At 39.4% G+C, this 11,354-nt stretch overlaps 1 protein-coding gene across 1 annotated transcript; it reads right to left on the minus strand.

Moving 5' to 3' along the window:
- Nucleotides 1–1,787: 1,787 nt before the first annotated feature.
- Nucleotides 1,788–2,612, minus strand: LOC124278193. The gene has a single exon (XM_046713924.1). It carries the CDS (start codon nucleotides 2,598–2,600, stop codon nucleotides 1,788–1,790), a length of 813 nt encoding a protein of 270 aa, XP_046569880.1. The 5' UTR covers nucleotides 2,601–2,612.
- Between the last annotated feature and the right edge of the window lie 8,742 nt (nucleotides 2,613–11,354).

Consider the following 11,354-nt stretch of genomic DNA (forward strand, 5'->3'; position numbering starts at 1 on the left):
TGTTTCTGTTTTGGCCACTTTTCGACCTAGCAAAGTCCAACTTTCACCAGACCTGCTGCGTGAGAGAGGATGTGTCTCTACTGTCTCTTCCATCATAAATGACTTTGAAAAGAGTTTACATTGTGTTTTTATACTGTTTCACTTCTGCTTCTGGGATCCAAGAATTGTATTTTTTCGACCAATGGAGCCATTTCACTAAGACTTCTTTCCGTTTATTTCTGGTCCTCTTTTTGACTATATCTTGAATTCTATACTCCTGATCTGGGTTTTCTATCACTGCTTGTAGCTCTGATGAATAAAAGGCACCTTCAATAGGATCACCACCCCAATCTTTCAGCTTGTACATGTCATTGTCTTGTGACCAATATCTTCTGATGACTGTTAAGATTTCACCGGACCATTTCTCCTGGTATTCTCTGTCAAAAGTTCTCTTCAGATGACTCACTCTGACTTTGTCACCCACCTTGAAGGTGAACTTCTTTTTACTGAGTTTAAATGTTTTGGGTTGAATTAAATACTGAGAAAGTCTTACTTCATCTTCATTTTTATGAGTTACACTAACAGGCGACTGTCCTAACATTCTGTGTTTGGTATGGTTGTAACTCTTGACTACATCTGGTAAAATATCCACATATCTGTATGTAAAGTGTTTCAACATGTAACGATACAGTCTCATTTTAATGGTTTTAATCACTCTCTCAGCATAAGGGGCCTTGGTTTCATTCAGTGTAAACATCTGGGTTACATTATGCTTTTTCAAAAAGGCTTTTACCCATCGATTCTTAAATTCTGTGCCCATGTCAGATTGAAATAGTTTAGGTTTTCGTGTTTCGGTTTTCCATAAGTTGGTTAATGCTTTCACCACGTCTTGACTTTTTGTAGACATGAGTGGAATTACCCACAAGTAACGTGAAAACAGATCTATGATGACTAAGAGGTATTTGACCCCATCATTGTACTTTGCTAGTGATACCATATCCATGAGATCAGACTGCCAGTGACTGTCTAAACCTTCCACCACATACTTATTTCTTGGAAACTTTCTCCTAACTTGATGAGTCATGGTATAGTTCTCCTGACCTTTCAGCCATTTCTTGATTCGATGTAGACCAATTTTAAACTGACCCTCAGCTTTGACAGCTTCGTATAACTTCTTGGGTCCAGCATAACTACCAGGATGTTCTGGATCATAATAGATCCTATTCAAGTAGTCTTCCCAAGGTGCCATCTCAAACACAACTAAACATAACTCACATACATCATACTATTTAAGCAAAACCCAAGACAAACATACAATACAATATTTTATTCACAAAAGACAATATTTACAACAACAGCTTTTCACGGGCATACATTAGTGTTTTTCCTAACAAGTTTTCCCCTGGCCATTTCCAGGGTTTGTCAATATCCGGATGAGATGCATCAATTCCTATTCCCCATCTTTTATCAAAGGGGCTAGATTCAGCTAACGGCTTAGGATAGGATTGAATCAATACGTGTTTCAAGTCACTGTTCTGGGAGAATTTAGCCATTACAGCCTTTGTCATAACATCAAGACTGACAGTGTCCCACACTTTCTGAGTAAAGCCTTTCACACATCTCCCAAGACGTTTTTGCTTTGCCGGTGAAGTCTCTTGTTGTATGCACTTTGCACTGTTCAAATCTCCAAAGTACATTGCTTTAGAGTACATGTAACACTGCTCAACACAATTAAATGTAATACCATCCAAGGTAAACACAGATGGATGAAAGTTGCTGAAGGGTGACTTCCATCCATAGAAACAGAGTCAGTTACTCCACATGTCATGTCCATTGGGGTTGCAAAAGGAACACTGGAGGTACCCCATCTGATTCTGATGATCCTCTTGTGCCATACAGGGGACCATGCCCTTCAGTTCGGGCACAAAATCAGGCATCACTTCCACACAGTATCCTAGTTTCTTCCACTGGTCCAGGGACAGCAGGATACCCTTGGCACGAGGAACCATAGATTGCATAGAGTTATCCCAACAACACTGTCGAATCTCTATACCCGTACTATCCATCGCAACAAACACATTAGCTCCCAAATGCCACTGTGGGTTAGGTTTCCCTTCGTTGACAGCCTCCTCAATGAATCGAATAGCTCCTGGGAGATCCACCCAATGTTTCAAGGTAAGCACAATGCCTCGCTTGGTTGGATAGGCCGTGCCACCCGGGTATACTTCATACTTCCTCACATGAATGTTCAATACGCCATCCCATGTCTTGGCTGTCACATAGACGTTGTCCCCCAGATGTAAATGACATCTGGGATCCTGTAGTTCTGTCATCTGCTTGTCAGTCTCTACCCCCAGCAATGTCATCGCTTGTATCTCTCCACATTCCTGCAGTGCTTTGCAGAATAGGGTGTAAGCATGAGGGCCCCGTCTAGGAAGCATATCTAACAATTCTCTGACCCGATCAAAAGACGTCCGTGGTTTCTCAATAATCTCAGCTTTCATGAAACAAGTAAGCACACCAAACTGCATCAGTTTGTCGACCACATCTTCTACACGTTGTATACTTGTCACGAGATCGGAGCGGTTCTTCCTGAGGATCTCGCGGTGAACGGTTTCCATCTTCGAGGTAAACAGCTATCAGTAGAGTCAAGAACATAAGATCCGTACGTAGCCCGACTGAAGTCAGAATGATATGGAGGACTGTTCGGGGGGACTTTATATACCCACCAGAGTCTAAAAATAGACACACCAGGTGTTCACACCATCTCAATATACAATAGAGAGCAGTGACTCATCATCTAAAAATAGACTATGTGAAGTCTAACAATAGATTTTGACCCTATAAAGCCCCATAGCTAAAAATAGATTTTGACCCCATAAAGGCCTCTATACTACTGAATTAAGAGTCAGAGAGCATGTCACCAGCTCAGGAACGTCCCATAAGCAATCTACCACAGTCACCATCTCAGATACAGTAAGAATGTCAGATCGTATGACATGGTTTTAAAGAATTTAATACAACTGAACTTTATTATGCTATGTTATTTACATATAAAAATATTGATTGCCCATACTGTCTAAAATATGAAATGATGTTAGCCTCTACTCCTTGATGTATATTTGTAATTTCAGAGATGCTATGTTATTTACATATACAAAATATTGATTGCCCATACTGTCTAAAATATGAAATGATGTTAGCCTCTACTCCTTGATGTATATTTGTAATTCCAGAGATATATTTATTGTTTGTGGTGTCGAAGAGATAATAGTGATGCTTTACAATGCTTATATTACAGTGAAGCAGAGAGTGATACAGCAGCCACTGACCCCAGTCCTACATAGAACAACTCCATCAAAAATTACATGAACAGGAGAGGCAACTCAAGGAAAAGGTTGAAAAAATAGAAACATTGAACAGAAAACTTGAACTTGAAAAGTTTGGACTTTGTAAATTCATGTATGATGATAAAAAATGATTGAACAATTTACAGTATTCCATCATTTCAAACATTGGCACTGATTAGCTGGAACTTTTTCATTTGTTGAATATCTTCCCAGGTTTTGTGAAGTACCTTGCCCAAACAGCACAAGAATTGACAGACATGAATGTAAATGAAATTGTTTCATGCTTTTGTGTTGTGTAAATGATGGATGAAAAATTAGACAGCTGTAATACATACACATTGATGGATTTAACTGAATAATAGAAAGGTCTTTCATAATGGCATAGTTGTAGATGTAACTCATTTGCTGCTGTTTAATTAATAATTGATGAAAAAGAATGTATTTCATCCTGTTTGAAAAGAGTTAGTTGGGAACCAGAAAAACCAGGTAAGAGATTATGATAATGTGTAAGGGGAGAAAACTATGATAAATTATGAATTGATCCAGCTGTAATTGTTGCCATTTATGTCAGACTAATCTAAAAATATATTTCTATCAACATAAATATTGCACCCAATATATTTTCAATTTGCATCCTCTGAAAATTTTATTGTTATTCATCAGTGTTACAGTTGGAAGCTATTGTGAATGTGTCTATTGTTATTGGACTTTTAAGACACCATTTCAAAATAAAATTTTATTAACTGCACTCCAGGTGTTCGTTATTTATTTAGGTTAATTGTTTGCTGTAGTGTGAATCCTGTTATGCTAACCTGATATGTTCTCCTTAAAAAGGTCTTCAGTTACAGTGGTACAGAATAAATGCACAAGGTCTACAATAAATCAATGTTATGGTATAATAATTAAATTTTGTTTGTGTTCATTAAAATTCTGGCAATCTGATTGGTTAACTGGGAACATTTCTTCTGATTTCATTTCCCAATGAATCTAAAAAAATAAGCCACGCCCACCGAACCGGACAACTTTCGGACCTGAGGAATGTCGGGGAATACCTTTACACAGCGAGGGAATTCCCTTGCACTCGGGTACCTTAATGAACTTTGGATAAACATTGAAGTGATACATTGTGGTTAACATAAACAAACAACACAAAATTATCCGTGAACGTTAATAAAGTGTTTATTTAATAAAAAAGTGTTTGGTTACTGTGGTTACCAAGTGCAGTCAGCGAACAGTCGTCTGCAACTTGTCTTGTTTACATTCCAACAAGATGACCGATTCCAAGTACGGAAGTTTTGATCTGGGGAATTTTGAGTCGATTTTCGAAGAAACGGGAGGCGAGAGAGAGTATTGCCTACTGCTAATGAAGAACGTCCTCCGATACGGACTATAGAAATTTGGCGCATGCGCACAACATGTCAACATGTCAGCTCGCTATCGTTGAAACAAGACCTCGACGGGTTTCAGGCCCATTAATATCTAAATGTATGATCACCAAAATATGACAGTTACGTGTATGTATAGACAAATTATCTGGGAGTACATCGATATCGACTTTTTAGTAAAAAACCTACAGGAAATATATTTAAAAAATCTCAAGAAAATACGAGGGGTAATCGGCCACTGGAATCTGAATAGGATTTATGAAGGTGGTGTTCTCGGCCGTGATGCAGGGTCATGTCTTGACTGTATATAGGACCGCATCGCGGCTCTCGGCTAATCGGTGAGGTGTTTACATTGGACGACGCCATGTTGAATGAAGCGCTCACACAGCAGTCCGTTGCGCGGGAAAGCAGGCAGCGTAGCGCAGAGTAGCGCAGCGAAGCTTGCAAACTTGTGCTGAACAACGCGCCCCCATGGCATCCAGTCACATCACAGCCCCTTTCCACTTGCGCAAATACAGCTGTTTAGGGGTTCTCTATGCTGATTGGCTAATGGTTTGGTAGGCGCGTCATTTTATGTAAATGAGTCACCTGAGTCATGTCACGCCATTACCGAATATTCTTACACCGAAAATGTTAATCGGTGGTAACAAAGATATCTGTTTCGATGAATTTGATTGTGTTTAAATAAAATATTGTTGAAAGCCTATAGTATTTGTTGTTGAATTTAATTATAAGGATTGACTGTGTATTTCTTTCGTTGCATTGAGGTATGCGGATTCATACAGTTTGCACATTGGTTTTTCACAGTCAATCCTTATAAGTAACACAGTATTGAAAAGTGTTTCAAATATTCCCCATGCAGGTACCATAAGTCCATTTAGGTAAAATACCTCCAAATCAGTCACGAAAGAAAAAAAATCATCCAGTTTTGTCTTGCACATTGTGTCCCACTCATGCTGATTGAATGAAATAGTTTCTACATGATGATGTGGCGATTCGTGTTTCCTCTGCGATTGTAACATGCAGCTACGCGCACATCGCCATCACCAGTAGTCCTGTACAACTGAAAATAAATGCGTGAATAGATACCCTATAGATCTATCTATAAAACAGAGTCGATAGGACAAAACATTTCAAAGGAAAAAATACCAAACAAATAATTTCATCACATGAATAATACAATTTTGTTTGGTCCAGATCCACACGAGGAGAGCTATCTTGATCTACATATTACTTATAATCTCGATTATCCAGCTCAAGAATTAACAACACTACTCCCATGTGGAAGCGGATGATTTGAATCCAGGTCAGGAAATACGTTTAGTCTTTTGCTCTGTTCATATGTTGATAAAGTGGAGCACCTTTAGAATACAGCACCCAACTTCTCGTGAGGACGATCTCTGCCGTAGGTCACGTGTCATTAAGACAAGCAACCAGTTTGTGAGAACTAACAATCCGAACCCGCGGCCTTCGGATTGTTAGCTCGACAGCTAACCGACTGAGCTACGTCCACACTGTTGCGCAATGTGCAAATTTATCGAGTCATTCCTGTGACGTCACGGAAATGAACGGAAAGAGTCGAATAGGTCACGGACAATTACGAATGCTACGGGTAGACTTGGTGTCTCGTGATTTTATTCTCCGGACAATTGCCGAATGGATCCGATGCCATTTGGCACACTCGTCCCATTCCGTAATCTACAAATTAACGTGTGGCGTGGAATGAGCCGATATGCCTCAAACTGAAAAGGGTTGTTGACGTCATATGCAGATTTCACGGTGAATCATGAATGACGCGCTTTTATATAAATCAGTGATTTTGTGACAGAAAAGTGATGTAGGGAACACTGTTAGGATAATGTGGATCGCACTAAAGAACGAGGGAGACATGAGCATGTGTAGGGACGGCACTCGGGTGAGTTAGCCTTCGAATCATTACTTTACAAAATTTATGTTGCGTGTGAAAGAGGCTTGAGTGCAAATTCCAGACCAATTTCCATTAGCCCAAAATTTCTACATTAAACCATTTCATAATGTACTTTCGACGTTTTGGGTTTCCCGTTTTTGTGTGAAAAAAAAGTATTAAAATGCAAAAAGGAAAAACTACAAATGGTACTCACGTATTACACCAGACATGTACCTGCTATATTGGATTAGGTCCCCAACCCTAACCCTAAACCCTAAACCCTCAGCCCTAACCCTAACCCTAACCCCTTGAAATAATCCTAATAAACAGAATGCATTGACCGAACCACCGGACATGTACCTACTATATTGCATTAGGTCCCCAACCCCAACCCCAACCCTAAACCCTAACCCTAGTCCTAGTCCTAGTCCTAGCCCTAGCCCTAGCCCTAACCCCAATCCCTTGAATTAATCCTAATAAATAGGATGCATTGACCAAACCGGCACAAACACGACTGACGTGTCTAGTGTAATGCATTATTACCGCTTCCAAAAATAAAATACTAATAAAACACTTTTCTATGTAGTGGTGCAAATTACTGAATGACAAAAATATATATGTAAATTAAAAAAATTACAAAATACAAAATACACAAAACATAACACCTCAGCAGCCCGTAATACAAATAAATATGAGCGTATTAGTGAAAAAAAGAAAAATATTTCAAACTGGTGCTTGCAAAATATTGCGCATCCGCCGGTATACAACTACTGGAAACTCTCAACATCGTTGGGCTTATGCAATGACATAGCTCGTAGAGATGAAACACCAGTGAGCGGAGCTTATACGCACTCGCTGAGCCAGACAACCGTGTTGCCATGCAGGCGTCATAGGGCATTGTTTCGAGAACGTGCGTTCGAACAAAATCGCATAACATTACGTAAAAGGGTATTATGACGTATTTTGAAAGTTTGTGGTGCTGTATTCTAAAGGTAGGCCTAATTATTCACCCTTCAATCCGTGAATATGCTACAGAAACATTTTCCCATTTCTCTGCGATTTCCCTGAACTACATGACAGTTTCGTAATGTACCGTTCAAGGGAAATTTGAAACCAGGAAGTAAACATTGAGATTGGTCGCCATTATGCGATTGTGTCCTTGCCCAATTTAGCCTCGTTTTGGTACAGATATGAATATTCATGAGGCCTCATTAAGAATGGTTTATTCACGCATGTATTTACAGTTGTACAGGACTAGTGGTGATGGCGATGTTACAATCGCAGAGGAAAAACGAATCGCCACATCATCATGTAGAAACTATTTATTTCAATCAACATGAGTGGGACCAGAGACCATATCTGTTATATGGTCACTGGTGGGACACAATGTGCAAGACAAAACTGGATGATTTTTTTCATTTTTTCTTGACTGATTTGGAGGTGAATAATTAATTTACCTAAATGGACAAGTGGTACCTGCATGGGGAATATTTGAACCAATTTTCAATACTGTGTTACTATACCATAAAACTGATTTATTGTAGATCAGGTGTATTTATTCTGTACCACTGTAACTGAAGACATTTTTAAGGAGAACATATTATCAGATTAACATAACAGGATTCACACTACAGCAAACAATTAACCTAAATTAATAACGAACACCTGGAGTGCAGTTAATAATAATTTATTTTGAAATGGTGTCTTAAAAGTCCAATAACAATAGACACATTCACAATAGCTTCCAACTGTAATACTGATGAATAACAATAAAATCTTCAGAGGATGCAAATTGAAAATATATTGGATGCAATATTTATGTTGATAGAAGTATCCTTTTAGATTAGTCTGACATAAATGGCAACAATTACAGCTGGATCAATTCATAATTTATCATAGTTTTCTCCCCTTACACATTATCATAATCTCTTACCGATGAATGATGTTTTTTTTCTGATTCCCAACTAACTCTTTTCAAACAGGATGAAATACATTCTTTTTCATCAATTATTAATTAAACAGCAGCAAATGAGTTACATTTACAACTATGCCATTATGAAAGACCTTTCTATTATTCAGTTAAATCCATCAATGTGTATGTATTACAGCTGTCTAATTTTTCATCCATCATTTACACAACACAAAAGCATGAAACAATTTCATTTACATTCATGTCTGTCAATTTTTGTGCTGTTTGGGCAAGGTACTTCACAAAACCTGGGAAGATATTCAACAAATGAAAAAGTTCCAGCTAATCAGTGCCAATATTTGAAATGATGGAATACTGTTAAATTTTCAATCAATTTTTATCATCATACATGAATTTACAAACACCAAACTTTTCAAGTTCAAGTTTTCTGTTCAATGTTTCTATTTTTCAACTTTTTCCTTGAGTTGCCTCTCCTGTTCATGTAATTTTTGATGGAGTTGCTCTATGTAGGACTGGGGTGGGGTTTGAATGTGTCTGTGTGTGTGTGACATTCACATTGTACATGTGCCCCTGATATTAAAACCTTGCATAGTGAACAGTTTGCACATTACACGGCAGATCTAGACTATTCCATGTGTCGTAAATGTTTTGTACTTACTATGAATCATTTTCCAGGATCTCTCCGTATTTTCGTCAACCACTGCCTTCTTCTGATCTTATTCTTGGGAATATGGTGAAAAGATACCGTAAAATCCTTACGGGCATCACTCCAACGCAAAGGCACACAGCAGTAATCTTTCCTTTTCGAGGTCGCCATTTTCAAGGTTGGGTCAACCTTTTTAAGCCTCGCTTTCGATTTGACCTCGAGGTCATGCATATTGGCTAAGAATGGTCTATGGGCCTTTCCACTATATTCTGACCTAGGTAGTTAGAGATATAGAGAATACTACACGAGGTCTCATTACATACGAATTATACGAAACGAGTGTCCTTCCTATGGTATCTGACCGAGCGAAAGCGAGGTCAGATAACATAGGAAGGTCACGAGTTTCGTATAATTCGTATGTAATGAGACCGAGTGTGGTATTTTATTTATTACCCACGTCTTACGTGCATTAAATTGACAAAATAAGTAGTTTTGTTAATATTTTGGTTTCAAACCGAAACCGGTTTCATAAAGAGGTTGCGGAAGAGTTTTGTACTGTAGTACAATATTTGCATGACGTCACTGTAATGACGTCACTGCCTTGGTAACCGACGTCACGATGCATGTCAGTTGTCTTCGCCTCGTACAGCCTCCTACAGTAAACTACTCCGTAGCACCCCGTTTCTTGGTTTGCAGTTGCTTCATTCGGCTAACATCACTGGTGGAAACATTGCGTTTACGTTTTTCGACGGGTATAATGTCTCAGTTCGACTCACAATAAAACAGCGACACGGCAACGTTCGCGATGTTTACATTCCCACAATGCATTTAGTTGTAGAATGAATGGATCCACGTGTTTGTTATGAATGAAAAAAGTAGTTCCGTCACAACATGACCTAACTGAGAGGTCATCGGTTATCCAATCAAATCGTTAGAATCTCAGGTCAAGTCGTTACGACACAGGTCAACGCGATACGACACACGTGTGACGTACGAGATTAGTATGCAACTCCCATACGTTGACCACGTGGGTAATAAATAGAGAATCTCACCCAAGTGTCAACCAAGCCAGCGAGCCTGACCACCTGATCCCGTTAGTCGCCTCTTACGACAAGCATGGGTTACTGAAGATTCATTCTAGTTTAACCCGGACCTTCACGCGGGTCCCAATATTACTAGAAGACAAACCCGCAAAAGACAGCCAGACGCAGTGGCGCTGAGTGCGGCGAGTTTCGTAAGATGGCATGATGCACATATGAACGTAATAATTGTTTTATGATCCTTATTTTATTAAGCATCTATATGTATAAATGAGGTAGTGAAGAGGTAAATTAAACTGTGTTTTGATGCTTATCGTCAACTTGACGTCATCAGTGATACTATATGACGTCATTAGACATTGCGTCATACATGTGTGTTGTATTACATGTACTACGATGAAGTGGCCTTCGGCACGCCGGCGCGATGACTTAACATAAGTTATGCTTGCTGCATGGAATTCTGGGTAGGAGAGTGGGCCTTTGGATTACACAACAATGTTGCATAGTCCTATGTACATAGGTTCCCATAGGTTCGAAATTAAACACTCCATAAAAATCGGACGAGTACTACTAGAGCTTTAGGCACACGGTGTATCCATTTGAATGGCATCAGACCTTGTGACGTAGGGTCGGCATGACGTCACACTAGACACGTAGTTGAAGATTGTTGACATCTTTTTACACACTGTCGTATTCTAGGAGTTTTATTGGTCAGTGTTATGCATTGTGTATGACGCAAAGTCTAATGACGTTATAGGGGATGTAAGTCTCGCGCATTCTCATTTCCGGTGTCCAACTTCCGGTGACAAACAAACCAATCGGAGGACCGGTTATACAAAGCAGTTGCGCTACGCCACATACGTTCCTATTCGCCCGCCAAGGAGAATGTTGCCAAGTCGTTCTAACCGCGGGAAATTTCGAACGGTAAAAGCATGGTTATTTGTTTCGTGTTTGGGTGTAATCACCGAAGCAATAGACCGATCCAGTCTGTCAATCAAAATGCGTCAATTTTGGCCAATCAGCAGGCCGGGGGCGCTGCGTGGATTTGTCAGACTTATTTCCGGGGTCAAACGATGCCTTCGAAGCGATGTCCTTCGAATTATGCCATTTACACTCGC

Source organism: Haliotis rubra, unplaced genomic scaffold (assembly GCF_003918875.1).
Source record: "Haliotis rubra isolate DU_JTF1 unplaced genomic scaffold, ASM391887v1 Scf233, whole genome shotgun sequence".
Lineage (NCBI taxonomy): Eukaryota > Metazoa > Mollusca > Gastropoda > Lepetellida > Haliotidae > Haliotis > Haliotis rubra.

What these genes read in the sequence shown, in the direction of transcription:
- LOC124278193 (XM_046713924.1), bottom strand. Translation starts at nt 2,600, where the DNA reads ATGGAAACCGTTCACCGCGAGATCCTCAGGAAGAACCGCTCCGATCTC.